This window comes from Electrophorus electricus, chromosome 14 (assembly GCF_041902795.1).
Source record: "Electrophorus electricus isolate QZ-2024a chromosome 14, ASM4190279v1, whole genome shotgun sequence".
In the NCBI taxonomy this organism is placed as follows: Eukaryota; Metazoa; Chordata; class Actinopteri; order Gymnotiformes; family Gymnotidae; genus Electrophorus; species Electrophorus electricus.
In genome coordinates this window covers 25,874,896-25,890,000 of record NC_137510.1, presented here as the reverse complement: position 1 = coordinate 25,890,000, position 15,105 = coordinate 25,874,896, and the positions used below count along the sequence as shown (strand labels likewise).

Below are 15,105 nucleotides of genomic sequence, written 5' to 3'. Positions count from 1 at the left end.
TTGCTGCACTGGCCATCAGGACAGTCTATTTGTGTTTCAGCACATTTCAATGATGTCTCAGGTATACACTGATAGCAGGTCAGGGAAAGCACTAAAATAAACATTGACAATACAATTTCTTTTCACTTTCTGTTTGTTACTTAATTTTTGACCAAATATTACGCCAATCTGATATTACAGTCATCACTGCTAGTGCATCTTTAATTACAAAGATTGTCCAGATATTTATCTGCTTGATATAACTGAAACTATTTCAACATGACTCACAACACAGACCAAAAAACCTGAATTTTGGTACACTGCATTTTGCTCAACAAAGGTAATAATAAAAACAATAAACTTAGTATGAGGAGAATGTGCTACAAATACCTTTGCAAAAAAGTGCACTTGTGAGGATGAGGAGGGTGACCTGTTTCATCTTGGTTTCGCCACAGACTGATGAGCTCAGAGGAAAAGCTGATTTTATTCAATGGGTGAAGATGCTGAAAGTGATACTCTGAAAAAAGACACCCTAAAATGGGAAGCTGCCTCTTTCGTAAGGTTAGATGTCCATTAAAAATCACCTAAAACCACCTCATTTTTTGCCTATCCTCCCATTTACTGCTGCTGAACAATAACCACACAGCACTGATAGACAATAAACATGCAAAAGCTCAGTTCAGTTCAGTGAAAAGATGGTGGAGTGAGACCCCAAACGGAAGGAGGCTGTGTGTTGTATTCACATTCCCCAAAATAGGTTTACAGTTCTTCTGTGTCTTAGCATTTAGGGAAAGATGCTAGCAACACCATAGTCATGGGTCCAATTCCCAGGAAAGATACATACATTCTGTGGGGTTTCAGAAATTCAATGAATGCTAAGCTTGCACTAATAGAGAATAATGCACAGAATGGAATAGGACTAATGCTTGAATTAATAAAATAATTACTGTATGTCCAGACATAACAGGAAATGCCCTAGATGAGCATATGTGTGATTACGCTAGAAGACGTGTACTAGACGATCAGACAGAGGTGACAGCTGAGATGGAAAAACACAAGTAGAAGTGGCGCAAGGCAAGAAAACTATAAGTTTGTCTGTTGCAAAGTTATGCTTTAGATCTCACTCGCACTGCGTTGTGAAGTAACATCTCCAGAACTCTGCATTAATAAAAGGCCACAGGGTAACGCACTGGTTCCTGTCTCTTCTTTCTACAGTATTCTAGTTCATTGGTATGTTGGACTCTAACCTACTGTACTGTACTAGGATGTGTTCTATGAGGAAATGACAAAAGCACTATAAATGTAAATGTAAATATGCAAGTAGCTCGGGATAAAAGTGTATGCCAAATGCTAGAATGCACGGGATGCTCTGACAGTCTTTTCACACGAACTTAACCTAAAGCTTGTAAACTGAGCTTTTTTATAAGATTTGTTTATTAAACATTGTTCATAGATTTTGATGTCTGAATGCTCTTCGTTTATTTATGGCTTGGTCTCTTCAAAGAACTGTGCTGTCGCGCTTGAGTCGACACCGTGTTTCTCCTGGGAACAGTTTTATTGCCCTTTTCCCCGGAACTCAAAAATAATCCCGTGTTTCCTAACGACACTGTCTTTGTTATGGTCCTTCGTGTCATACCCGGATTGGGAAAACGGAGCTAGCCAGTTAGCTAGCTAGCAAGCTCTGCTGAACGCTACTAGCAGAGGCAGCGGTTAACGTGACATAGGTTTTAATAACAGGTTTTACTCAAGATGTCAGTTTAAAAGAGAATAACTGAATTGCCACACGTTTATTGTTGCTAGCTATTTTAGTGCAGTTAAACTGGCAGCTCGCAAAGTAAACTAGATAAGGTAGGTTAACCAGCCGGTTAAATTAGAGCTAATAGACGTCTCCTGTGCCTATCTAGCTGCCTTAGTTTAATTTATTTTCTTGGCTATATAAGCAAACTTAATAAGAATGTCGGAGTCTGGTCACAGCCAGCCCGGAATGTACGGGCCAGGCCGGAGAAGAAGGCGACGGCGAGACAGAGACCCAGGGCCTCCGGGACAAAACCTTTCCGGGCCGAGTCGCGACAGGGAATTTGTGCCTCGTGAACGTAGGGTAATTGTCAGGTTCTTGTTTTGTGACTTTTGTCATTGAATCAACACATCTCATTACTGTTATATAAAATGTGGTGAACTGACGTTTGGATCTCGTGGTCCCAGGATGGTAGCGAAGAGCCCCCGGGCCCAGTGCTTCCGAAGACCCCCATCATTCTGGCCAAACCTCCCGGAGAGAGGGTGAGCTTGAACACACTTTGATGTGCTATTTCACTCCAACTTAAATGTTTTGTACTCCTTTGGTTCTGTACGTTAGACTGGTTGACTTCCAACTCTAATTTTGATTTACACTGACCTCTAGTTTGAAGATTAGTGTGTTCGTATTTTGGCGGACACACCAATTCAAAATATTCTTTGAGGACAATGTTGTGAACACATGCTCTTCCAGTCCAAGCCGAGTGCTCCTGTCAGTGGCACCCCAATGGAAAAGCCTGTTATGCTTATAAAGCCCAGAGAGGAAGGCGGAAAATCTGGCGTCACCCCTGATGCGGCCCCTCCAGCTTCTGGTACCGGAGTTACAAAGTTAGAGAGGGAGGGCCAGCGTCCGACCCAACCCGTCTATCAGATCCAGAACCGGGGAATGGGCTCGGCTGCGTCCAGTGGGGCTGTCGACCGTGAGTTGTTGTCAGATCATTTCTTCTGTCAGCCACAAACAGACACAGCTCTCTCACTCCTGGGGATTGCTGATCTCCCTCATGTCACTCATCTTTGTTCACAGTTGAACTCTCCTGCTTGCATGTGAATGTAGTAAGAATTATAACACCATCCCAGTGCTGTACAGTTTTTTTGAGAGATTTGCAATTGATAAAGGCCAGCTAAAAATAAGAACAAGAAGGGCAGAGAGCATAGATTAAGGATTTGTGATTGTTGCCTTGCTGCTTCTGAAACGAAAATGGTGGAAAGAATCTATTTATATAAAGAATCAAAAGCTGTCCAAGATGTTTGCAGGTTTTTGTCTATAAGCCCCAAAACAAGAAATTAAATGCAAGCCTTTTGTCACTCCAACTCTAATGCAAAAATGTGCTCTTATACTTCTTGATAACCTGGAAAAGGTATTTTTGTGGGTCATGTTAGATGGACACATTTACCAGAAGGAAACAAATGGAGCAATTGAAGTGCAACTAAGCGAGACAGCTACTTTAAGACACACTTAAGCAATGGTGGCGGGTCCTGAGTGATTATAGATATCAGCTATTGAATTTTCCTTGCACATCTGCTCCCACGTTCTCCTTAAGAGGAGCCTCAGCCTGAACTGGGATTCACTCTCATAGTTGGTGAGGGATACAGAGCTCTTCTGCAAAAAGTCCGACAAAAGGTTTTCTGGGAGTAAGCAGTGGGACACAGAAGCACCTTCTACGTTTCTCATGTGTTTGGGGTCAATACATTAAACATTACTTTATTCATTAGCTGCGAATTTCTTAGAAAACGAGCCTTTATAGATTTAATGCCTGTGAATTATGCGTGTATACATGCAGGAGAGAGTAGGAAAAAAAGTCAAAGCTAAGGTGCTTTAGATCAGACAGTGCAGTTCAGTCCTGTTATCTGCAAGCTTTGTCCGATTATTAGTGTGTGCCTTGACTGTGATTTGACTTGCTGTTGTGGTTTGTCCTTAATATCATCTGTGCTGTGTTGTTTAGCATTAGTCTTGTTACATACTGCATTGTTCTTGTTGAACTTGTGTTGAACAGCTGTGATTGGCCAGACAAAGCTCCTCCCACCTGAGAAGATGAAGCACAGCATTAAACTGGTAGATGACCAGATGAGCTGGTGTGACAGTGCGATGGAGGCAAGTGTCTTTAACATGGCCTTCATCTTAAGTTGTCTGAAACTGCTATAAACCATAAAGGCCTACACTGTGTTTGTCCACACCTTGCTTGCTATTCAGTCGATTGTGTTGATGCTGAATGAAGAAGTATATGTATATGTGCACAGGTCACTTTCCTGTTTGCCTCTTACACATAATCTAGCTCAGTGTTACTTCACTGCCACCTTTAGGTTTGTGTGTGTTAATTCTGTTTGGCTGTGTGACAGTATCTGCGTGACCAGACAGACATGCTGGTTGTTGGCGTCCTTGGGCTGCAGGGTACAGGGAAGTCCACTATCATGTCTCTCCTGTCTGCCAACACACCTGAAGAGGACCAGAGGTGAACATTTATCTATAATTTGCATTTCATGCAGGCTTCATGCAAGCCCTGCATGTAAAATGCACTATGATTTAAATCTAACATGACTCCAAAGATATTGATGGGATATCAAAATTAACAATGTCCTTTACCTATAATTACATATTGTTTACTGGACTTTAGAACAGCATTATAAGTGTACTCCCTCTAGTTTGTTTTACTGTGATTTCCTGTCCACAAAAGCCTGATAATTAGATTTATAACATCTGTATAATTTTTTAAAACTACTTAAGCAGTGTTCCATGTTTCAGGATGTATGTATTTAGGGCCCAGACACAGGAGATCAAGGAGAGAGGGGGAAACCAGAGCAGTGGTATCGACTTCTACATCACGCAGGAGAGAGTCATCTTCCTGGACACCCAGGTTTGACTGAGCCTTCTGGCTGTGCAGTAGAGACCACCCACTACCCTGTAGCATAACATGCAGTGCACCTGTTCCCGCACTGCTATTTCAGGAGACACGTCTCCCATAATGGAGAGCCCAGTACTTTCAACTGTGGAAATGCCTTGAGTTCCTGTTGTTGGATGTGTTTGTCCTGCTGCTCTGTTTGCTGTAGCCAGTTCTGAGCCCTTCCATCCTGGATCATCTAATCAATAATGACCGCAAGCTGCCTCCTGAGTACAACCTCCCTCACACATACGTAGAGATGCAGGTGAGTCTGTAGGAACTGGGCTCTGGGCATGTGCATGAAGACCTGAACCTCATTCAGTGCAGATAGAATGATTCTCAAATGGAGAGCCAGTGAATCTTCAATTACGAAATTCACCAAAAAAATTAACAGATCTTTTACTTTCTATGTTTTCCAAATTTGGTCTTGCATTGCACGTGCAGTTCACTCCCATGTAATTGGAAAAGTGTTTAAATACCCACTGATGTATTCACATAGATGCATCTGTTGCACGTATTCAGAGTGTGTTTCTAATTCCTGCATTGTGTCCTGTTGCATAGTCTCTGCAGATAGCTGCCTTTCTCTTCACTGTGTGCCATGTTGTAATCGTGGTTCAGGACTGGTTCACAGACATCAACCTGTACAGGTAAGATTTCTCTCTCATCGAAGAACACAGCACCTGTCAAAACTGTCTGTTATGTTAGACCAGACTACTGAACTGGAGTTGTTGATAAAAAATAATTACTTTTTGTTGAAAACTTATCACCAATTGGAAGGTCACCACCACGTTTCTCCATTTGAAGTACACTAGTACCTAAAAGCAAATGATCAAATACGGAATTCTGACTGTGGGATTCCTCAAAGGTTGTTCACTTAATTGGCTGAAAGCATCGAGTTCTTTAGCAGCACATGCAGGTTATTGGTTGTGGGAGGTTCCCCCCCCCCCCCCCCCCATGTCATCTAGTTTGATGGTCACCCCACTGGAATGTGTCAGACGTTTGTGGTAGGCAGTGCTGATACACTGATGTTGATGATATTATTGATATTATACACTGATATTGTTGCCCTTTATTGTGAATGTGAACAGTGAGCTTGGTGATGAACTGTTTGGTGGGTTTTTGGGTTTTTTTGTGTTCAGGTTTCTTCAAACTGCAGAGATGCTGAAACCGTCAACACCCTCCGCCAGCCACGAGAGCACCGGCTCCTCAGGGTCTGAAGACGGGTCTGAGTACTACCCTCACATCAGTAAGCCCCGCAGTTCAGACCTATGGTCTTCTCCAGACACCTCTCACCCTGCCCCACCCCTCCAGCTAACCTTTATCTCGCAAACCCACGGTGATGAACACACGTGAGCCAGCGTCTGATGCTGCGGCTGCACTCATGTTTCACAGCCGTTATATGATGAAAGCAAGTTACCTTGGCTGTCTTCTTCTTCTTTAGTTTTCTTGCAGAACAAAGCAAGCAGAGAGGAGTTCTGTCCCCGAACCCTGAAGGACATGCACGTGATTGTGGACACGCTGATGACACACTCTCACCTGAAGTATAAAGGTCTAGTCCAAACAGCTCCTCAACACTCTGCCAGCTCAAATCCACCAGTACTAGGGTTAGGACCCCCTTCGTTCTGTGGTCAGCCCATTGACTGGCCCACTGTTGTGTTGTGCTGTCCTAGGGACCTTGTCTATGCTGGACAGTAATATTTTCCCGGGGCTTGAAAGAGATTACCTCGGGACGGAAGTGAACCTCTTCCTTCTGCCGATGATGGAGAGCGAGGGAGACGAGGCCTTGGCCAGAGCAGGTCAGAAAACAGTTGGCTGATTTGTGGTTGTTTTTTTTTCTTCTCATTTTCGTTGTGGTTTTACGCTATAAATGGACTAACATTCAGTGTTCGAGCCGTTCTGCTGGTGTACATTACTGTCAGTCTACATGTTGAGCACTACTACTCAGTGTACCATGTTGCTTCAGGAGTTCAAGTATTATTTATGGTATTACTGACACTCATGTTCTTTTGGACCATCTGAATTAAGCATTTGTCATTTATAGTGGCAAGGCATTTTAATTTTAATTGACACTGCGTTAATGATGACACATCTGTCTTCATTGCCAGTTGTTGCTATGGAAACAATGAAATTAGGAACCTCAAAGATATCTATCTCATCTACACTCATGGAACTTTACAACCCCACGGAATGAATGTTATGATTTAAACATCTACTTTGTCATATATAAATGAGTTCCTACCTTTTGTATTTACATTTATGCAGTTTAACAGTGCAGATGTGCACTGACGAATAGAGAGCGGCTGACTAACTCTGCATAGCAACAGATGATTCTGTACCTCTAAAATAGACCCATAATACCTTGAATGCGTTTCCCTAATCGATGAAACAACCTTGGTGAGTAGGATCCATGGTAAAGTTGAGATGTCCCTAACAAGGTTTATCTAACGAGTGTGCGCTTGCTCTGTGCTGTATTGCAGGCTCTGGGACGACTCCCCTGTTCTCCCTGCTTCCTGGCTACAGGGGTCATCCCAGCTTCTCCTCCCTGGTGGCCAAACTGCGCAGCCAAGTCTTGGCTATGTCCCGCAATCAGCTCTCACACACCATCCTCACTGAGAAGAACTGGTATGGCAGTCTAGATGAAGCCCAACAGCGGGGCTAGTGTTATGAGATTGGAATTTGCTGTTTTTATCATTATTACCCCAAAGAGTTAAATCTGTAATTCATCATAATAGATGAGTTTAAAAGTGGTCTTGTATGCAATTCGATTAGCTCATATATTTATATCATATACAAGCCTTCCCGAAAGTAAACTTATAAATTTTTTTCCCCCTAAGATTTTTCTCCTGTCAACAGTTAATCAGGCTGGTCTACTGTGTGGCTGTAGTACTTCTGATGTGAGGCAGGCTTTTGTAAAATGTGTCTAGAAATCACAGAGCCATAATGATTAGAAACCATGTAAACAGTGTTGGCATCATTGTCACTCGTACTCTAATACCATGGATATTTTAAAAAAGCATGTAAAGCATGGAATTTTGTTAGTTTTTTTGTTTTTGTTTCTTTTAACATTAGCATAATCATTACCATTTGAAATGGTGTAATGGTTTTTGATATACTATATTGTTTATTCTATTAATTTGTAAAGTGCCTGTTGGTTGTTTGCCTACGTGTGTACCTTTTGTCTGCGTCTACACAGGTTCCATTATGCAGCCAGAATATGGGATGGTGTGAAGAAGTCCTCGGCCCTGTCTGAGTACAGCCGCTTGCTGTCGTAAGACCCCTGCGGCGGCTGCAGACGGGCCCGCAGACTCGCAGAGAAGATGGGAATCCCTCAGCTTCCTGCACCCTGACGCCTGGCCGCACTCAACCGCAGCACGGCTGGCTGTCTTCGTCCAATAGGTGCCGTAAAGATCTGAAAGAGTGGGTCGTGCTTCCTGCCAAACCCTCTAACCTATTGGGAATGGAAATATAGCACGTGCATGTTCGCTGTGAATGCTGGATTGTGAACCAACCCAGCAAGTTGTGAAATGTGAGTGGTTTTGGAGTTTTTCACTGGGTTGATGACGAGCAGATGATGTGCTAAGGGACTGGCACCAGACTGGCACCAGAGGGGCCTGGCACCAGATCATCTCACAACTGTGGAATCTTCAGACAAATTTGTTTATTTATTTTCTGGAAAAAAAAAAAACAGTTGGCAGAACACTGTTCTCCATCAAGTTTGATTGGCTTATGTATTTTTACAGTTTTGAAGAGTTTCACATATTTCCTTTAAATATACATTCCTTAAAAACATTGTTAAAAATTGTGATATGTAATTCTGCTTCTTAGTATTATGATTTGTGTTGATTGAATGATAGTCATTTTATAATAATTATATTTTAGAATTTGAGTATGTAAAAGTTACTGTAAATCATTGAATAAAGAAAATAAAATGATGCATGTGAACATAGATTTAATGTTAACAATTTCCTTAAGAACTATTTTAAAATTTTGATGGCTATCACTATAAGTATATGCTCTCATTTTAAAAGTGTATAGTGGGCTGTAAAAGACAGTAGTGGGCTCAGCAGTCAGAAACTAAAAAAGTCAGGGAGTATTAACCAATCAGGAAACTTATCTGCAAGTAGGTGGACCTCCAAGCCTGTCGGTTAGCTTGTGCATGAGGAAGGGCAAGCTAAGGGAGGCAATTTGGATGAAGGCCTTGGGTTTGAAGGAAGAGGTGAACCTGTTCAGTAGTCTGGTGGAAGTTGGCAAAAACTGCGAACATAACTTATGGCACCTGTAAGAATACTTTTGCTACACTAATGTGCACTGTATAAGAAATAAATGTGGTAAAACCATTCTCATATCTCCCTTTTATGGTCTGCATTGTCCTCTGGAAGCTTAGTATCCTTCTGCATGCCAATAAAGATCTATTTTTATTGGGTTCTTAAGAACATAAGCTATGCTGTTTTTCAACATATTAACTTTAAGCTTATAAACCAGGCACTGACATAGAGATCATTTAGTCTATACAAAAGATGTGGACGGTAGTAAAACTTTGGCATTAAACCAGGTCTGGATTAGTAAATAATTGTGACCTCTGACTGGTAGCTTTGATTTCCATGTGTCAGCACCACCTGGACACACTGCCACAATCTGGCAATGACTCTCCTCTCTAGGAGCAAGAAGGGAACTTCCTTAAGTGGGTGCCCAATTTTAAATCACCTACTCAAGAAATTGATAAATACCTCTAGTATCTGGGTTTCTAGACTATAGCCAATTTTTCTGGTGTATCCATCTCTGCTAATGGTTCTAAATAAGAGAATAATGGAGGAGCAAAAAGATGAGCCTCTCGTGCAAAAGTGTGCTCAGAGCCGCTCACAAGGAAGTACGTTATGGTGAAGCTACAGATCTGGGGATGCTGAGCTAGCAACGGAGGCCTTCAGTTTTAAATGCTCTTCCTCTGGTTCCCTTCCAGACATACATCTTGGCAAGGCAGGCCTTACTGACTGTAGAGAAATATAGCAGGAGGAAAAACAAAACACTCCCCAGTGTAACCAAGGAGGTGTATGTATTATTTTCTAGCACTTTTGAATGAGAAATACAGATACCTTTGACATGTAAACATTCGGCACTTAAAAAAATGTCCAGCTGCTTTAGAAGAGTTAACAAGTTACATTGTTGGGTAAGGCAGCTTTTTGAATAGTTGGTTGCATAGCATTGTATCATAATCTTGAATTAGCCTGTGTTGTGCAGCCATTCGTCTGTATCCTCTGTGTACTTTATTGTCATAATGCAGAAATGTTTGACAGCAGTGTAGTGTTTCACATTACAACTGAATATAGCTCTTGACTATTGATCAAGGCAATAAGTATTTGCTTTTAAAAAGTGACACAATGATAAATAAGATTCCAAAATTCTTTTTTTTTTTAACTTGACTGTCCAAGTGTTTGTATATATTTTGCTTTCCATGCAAAAAATAACACTTACTGTGCAGATAAATTTGCAGTTAAAATAATGTATACTACTTCTAAGGAAACTTAAAAAAAATAATAAAATAAACAAAAAGCCTATACTTTTGGGGTAGAAATCTTTTACAAAAATTTTTTTAAAATAAATAAATACTGTTAAATCTAAGAGAACTTGTTTGGAGTTACCAAACCAACAAAAGATCTGGGCACTGGCCTGTTACTTCTTACTTTCATTTAATATTTGTTTGTGTGTCTGTATTTAACCACCTGTTATGATGGCCCAAGGAAATTTTATTAGGAAAGTTAGGAAGTTACAGAATAAGAATCCTCCCTTAAACAGCAAGCCTGACCATAGGGTGAACATCCCAGTTCAGCAGTGCATGCATTACTGGTCTTCCTGTTGTTATGATTTGTTAGCAGACACACATTATAAACTGTTGGTCATTTTAATAGACTATAATTGAAGAATATCCATGTACTTAAAGAATGCACGGAACATAAACATCAATTCACTTGACTGTGAACAGGAAACATCGCCTAGGAACTGATAACCACGCGATTGTCACCCGGATTGAATTAATTGACGGACCAACGCTTGCGCAGTACTAACCGGAATAAACGTCACCGACGAATTACCCGTCAGAAAGACCCGCGCATGCGCAGATCACAACCACAGAATGAGCTCATAAAAACGTGCAGAAAATTACATTATAGAAAAATGAAAAATGCAGGCAGAATTGTGTGGAATCTGCGAGGACAGCACCATCAGGTGCTTTAATGAAGGATCTGTTCCACCGTGTCCCAGAGTGCAGTTGAACCCTTAGCTCAGGTAGGCTGTGACAGTATTATGTCAACATTTCACCCCGTATTATTTTGTTTAGCTAGCTAAGAAAGTTTCAAACACGAGGTAAATCGGTTTCAAAAATTGTGTACTTCGCACTTCTTTTTTGAACTCGTCCTTATGTTGTAGATTATGACCCAGTAACTGAAAAGCCCTCAAAGGTGCAGCTGCAGGTTTGTGGTCATATTCCTTCTGGGAAGCTTATGGAGTGCTCACCTGCTTCGCTAGACCCCCTAGTCAAAATAAGCCATTTAATGTTACATTATAAATAACTATTAAAAATGCACGCACTGCAGCAGCTGTCTATACAAATGTATCAATACATTAAATGCTGACTTTTTTTATTTTGAGTTCTTTAATGTGTTTTGAGTGTGCTTTAAAATGTGTTTAAAAGTGTTCACGTTTCCTCACCAATATTTCAGCTGCAGTATGTGAGTGAGGTTGCCATGGAGATCGCGTGTGAGGAGGTGATGCATGTGGTTGGAGCTGAACTGGAACTACAACAGGATGGAGACATTAGCCAACATCATGAAGTAAGTCTCATATAGGCTGGCTGTTATTGAAAAGTGATTGCATATTATCCATATTAGCCAATTAACTTCCAGCTCAGATTAATGCCACATGGAAACAAATAGATACAAATAAGTGATGTAATTAAATGTTTTATTTACATGTTAAGTATTTGTCATATATTTGGGATTTTTTATGTTTTATATTTAATTTGTAATCTTCTCTTATTAAAACAGTTAACTCCTTCAGTATTCACAATCTCAGAACTTGCTGTTCATAATTTTAATAACTGAATTGTTTTTGTGGCTGCCTTATTTTAGGGCCCTGGCACCTGGATCGTTCCCAAGCATTACAATCTTCAGGAGGACTCCAGTGAGGATGAGGATGGCGTGCCGATGCAGGTGCTCCGCGAGGGCCTGGGCGACTGCGTGTGTTGTGTGTGCGGTGAGCGCTTCGCGTTCCTCGCCCACCTGATTGAGCACTTCGGTGTGCACAGGTCCGATGTGCGCTGTCACCTCTGCCAGGTGATGTTCCCACGCGTCATCTCACTGGCCCTGCACCTGGAGAACTCCCACTCAGGGTGCCGCCTTTTCTGCGATGGCTGTGGCCTCACCTTCCGTAGCGCCTGGCACATGAACGAGCACATGGAGCAGCACGCGCGGAGGAAGGAGGTGCCAGGACCGCGCACTCTGAGGCCTTCGTCGTCGTACCAGAATTCCCGGGAGGTGGAGATGGTGGAGGAGTCCGTGGTGGAGAACGAGGAGATGAACGTAAAGTACCTGAAGGACGAGGAGCAGGAGGTGGAGGTGACAAAGGTCAACGGGTCCATAGAAAACCACATCCTGGATATTCCAGAGAATCGGCTGGTGTTGCGAGCTTGCGAGCTTGATCATAATTATTATTGCACACGGAGCCTCCCAAAGCCTATGGTTGTCCCAGTGAATGCACACAACATGCTGGGCTCTGTCGTGGAAACTTCAGACAAAGTCACAAACACCAGCAGCGAAACTTTATATGTGAACAATAATAAATCACACACTAGGACATCCTCCAAAGACTCGGAGCCTGAGGGTGGTCAGCAGGAAACGGTCAAAGTTGTGGTGCTTCGCAATTTGCCCCAGAAAGCGGGCAGGACTAGTGCGTCCATTTTGGAAGCAGCCTATAACAAGGTGATGAAAAGCCAAAGTCGGAGAGTTGATGCCGTCGAAGGAAAAGCCGCTGTTTGCGGTTCTGCCTCGGCCGTCCCACAGTCAGCGCCGGTTGAGCTGAACATCAAAGTGGAAGACGACTACGAAGACGGTGGTTGGGATTGCGGCCCGATTCAGGAGGAAGTTGTGAAGGAAGAAGACGAGGACAGCGTCCCTAGCAGCGACCAGGACGACGGCGATTCGTTGCCCCCGGGTGACTCGGCGTATACCCCCGAGGAGGATCTGAACTCTGACACCGACTCCACCACGTCCATCAACTACAACAGTGACACCTCAGCAGACGGCTTGCAGAGATCTCGCAGCAAAGGGAGAAGGCTGAGGGCTAGGAGCGGGCGACAGAAGCGAGCGCGCAGCAGCGTGGTCCAGAAGCCCCTCGCCGCGGCCCTAGAGCCAGGCTCGTCCGTAGACGGCTCAATCTGCGTCTCCTGCGGCCTCCGCAGAGATCCTGGTGCGGTGGGGCGGTGCGGCTGCGCACCGCTGCACGCTTGCTGCCTGTGCGGCCTCGCGCAAGGGACGGAAGAGCAGCTGCTCAAACACCAGGCCGAGAAGCACCCGTCCACCAAGTACGTCTGCGCCAGCTGCCTGTGCGTCTTTCCCGACCAGAATATTTTCACAAAGCACGCCTGCTGCAGCAAGCCCGAGACGCCTGCCGGCCCACCGCTGGCCCAGGACAAGAACACAGGCAGCTCCAAAAATCTGCCCCTGATGATTCTGAATTTTGTGCCTTCACCCTCCACTGGAGGGCCTTCTAAGCCCCCTCTCAGCACCGGGGACAGTCAGTGCAGGGCCTTGCCTGCCCTTCTGCTCACCAACAATGTCATCGTTAACCCTCTTCAGAAACTTGGCGCCTTGACAAACTCCTCGCTGCCTGTTTTGCCCAGCAAACCGTCCTCGCCCTCTAATCAATCAGTGCCAGTGCAGGTAATGGCCACTATGTCACTGAACAGTGAGCAGAAGGTAACGGGTTTAGTCTTAAAAGGGGCACAGGGCCCAGGGATGTCTGTATCTACAGTGTCTCAGGCAGAGACGGGGCAGCTTAACGTAGTAATGCATCCGCAGACCAAAGCGGAGAGAGCAGCTCCCTCTGCCGCTGACGTGAAGCCAGCTAAAATGGTTATCCAAGGCGTCGTCATGTCCCAGCACCAGCTAGGTTCTGCAGGCCAGCCCGCCTGCGTGCCTGTCCGCATGCCCTCCTTGATGGCGTCCCTTCTGGGCCCCTCAGCCGCCAGCTCGCCCGCGCAGCCCCAGCAGTCCAGGGTGGCTCTGCGCATCCCCACCTACCCCTGTACTTCCACCAAAGTTTCTGTGTCTTTCTCGCCCACCCCCGTCCAGTTTCCTGCACCCACGATCGCTTCAGCCAACGGACCCAAGACCCTGCCGCCCAGGAACCAGCTGTCTGCAGGACGTGTCAGGCCAATGACACTCCGCTTACCTGCTCCTGGACTGATTCCTGGTCCCGTTCCTGGTCCCACTCTTGGTCCTGCTCCTCTTCCTGGTCCCGCGCTCGGTCCCGTTCCTGCTGGTGCTCTTGGTCCCACTTCTGCTCCTTCACCTGCTCCTATTCCTCTCTCCAGCATCGCATCCACCCCTGCGCAGTTCCCCACATGCCTCCAAAGTCCCGCCGGCTGCTCCCCCACCCCCCGGTCCCAACCCCCATCCCAGGGCCCGCTGAAGATTGTCGCCATGTTCGTCAACCAGAGCCAGGAGCTGGCGCTACAGAAACGCCTGCGCCAGTCCTGGAGCTCCAAGGCCGTTTTTCCCTGCAGGCAGTGCGGCGCCATCTCCAGGCAACCGTCGCTGGGCGTGCGCCACCGCTACAAGCACCGTGGCCCGCGCCGGCACCGCTGCCAGTGCGGTAGGGCCTTCCAGCGGCGCCTGCACCTGCTGCGACACCAGGTGCAGCACGCCGAGGCCGTGCGCTACGTGTGCGCCGCCTGCGGACGCACCTTCCAAGGGACGCACCGGCTGGGCCGACACAGATCGGACGCGATCGCCAAGGCCGGGCCCGGCCAACCACGGACTGAGAAGGAATGCAGAAACCTGTTCCACTGTGTCTGTGGGCAGGCGTTCGCCAGACCTGCCGCCTTGCTGTGGCATATGCTGAAAAATTCTAAGTCCCGAAAAAAACGCTTAAAAAAGTTTCTAATTTAGCGACATGGCTGTTGTAGGTTAGGTACCTGTGTCCTGCATGGATGCTTTGAGGACAGGAGGGTGTATTTTCCTGTTTGAGTAAGACTGGATTTTCTGGTTTCAGATGGTCTTTGTTGTAGGCCTGTGTGATCATATCAAATATTGATGGGTCTCTGATGTTTTTGTTAGATCATAATAAAAAATGACATATTTACACAAATTGTTTTCTGAAAAGTGATTCTTACGTGGCATGTTTTTGGGATATTCTGCAGTTTTGTGACAAGACTTTGAGAGTCTACAAAAACTTTTGACGAGTGCGG

The 15,105-nt window shown here is 44.8% G+C and overlaps 3 protein-coding genes across 5 annotated transcripts in view; 2 read left to right on the top strand and 1 right to left on the bottom strand.

The window, feature by feature from the left end:
• The window catches only part of negaly6 (neuromast-expressed gpi-anchored lymphocyte antigen 6), a 1,732-nt gene extending 1,314 nt beyond the window's left edge, over positions 1-418 (bottom strand). The window contains exons 1-2 of the mRNA XM_081697033.1: positions 388-418; positions 1-91 (exon numbers count right to left, since the gene is read on the bottom strand). The exon at positions 1-91 is cut by the window's left edge and continues 23 nt beyond it. Of these exons, the coding sequence (XP_081553159.1) occupies positions 1-91; positions 388-418 (122 nt within the window). The remainder of the gene's footprint in view (positions 92-387) is intronic.
• Positions 419-1,608: 1,190 nt separating this feature from the next.
• Positions 1,609-8,983, top strand: smg9 (SMG9 nonsense mediated mRNA decay factor). Of its 2 annotated transcripts, none has more exons than XM_027007280.3 (13): positions 1,609-2,077; positions 2,182-2,256; positions 2,525-2,690; positions 3,765-3,862; positions 4,108-4,220; positions 4,511-4,622; positions 4,816-4,911; positions 5,208-5,293; positions 5,786-5,892; positions 6,088-6,195; positions 6,317-6,442; positions 7,124-7,268; positions 7,840-8,983. In XM_027007280.3, the coding sequence occupies exons 1-13, from the start codon at positions 1,934-1,936 to the stop codon at positions 7,916-7,918; spliced, it is 1,455 nt and encodes a 484-aa protein (XP_026863081.1). In that variant the 5' UTR covers positions 1,609-1,933; the 3' UTR covers positions 7,919-8,983. The 2 variants fall into 2 exon arrangements, with proteins under 2 accessions (XP_026863081.1, XP_026863080.1); XM_027007279.3 differs by having other exon boundaries at positions 2,465-2,690.
• A 1,791-nt stretch (positions 8,984-10,774) lies between these two features.
• On the top strand, positions 10,775-15,005 carry LOC118242118 (uncharacterized). Of its 2 annotated transcripts, XM_035530441.2 has the most exons (4): positions 10,775-10,925; positions 11,067-11,110; positions 11,360-11,470; positions 11,768-15,005. In XM_035530441.2, the coding sequence occupies exons 3-4, from the start codon at positions 11,384-11,386 to the stop codon at positions 14,804-14,806; spliced, it is 3,126 nt and encodes a 1,041-aa protein (XP_035386334.2). In that variant the 5' UTR covers positions 10,775-10,925; positions 11,067-11,110; positions 11,360-11,383; the 3' UTR covers positions 14,807-15,005. The 2 variants fall into 2 exon arrangements, with proteins under 2 accessions (XP_035386334.2, XP_035386333.2); XM_035530440.2 differs by lacking the exon at positions 11,067-11,110.
• The last annotated feature ends 100 nt before the right edge of the window (positions 15,006-15,105 follow it).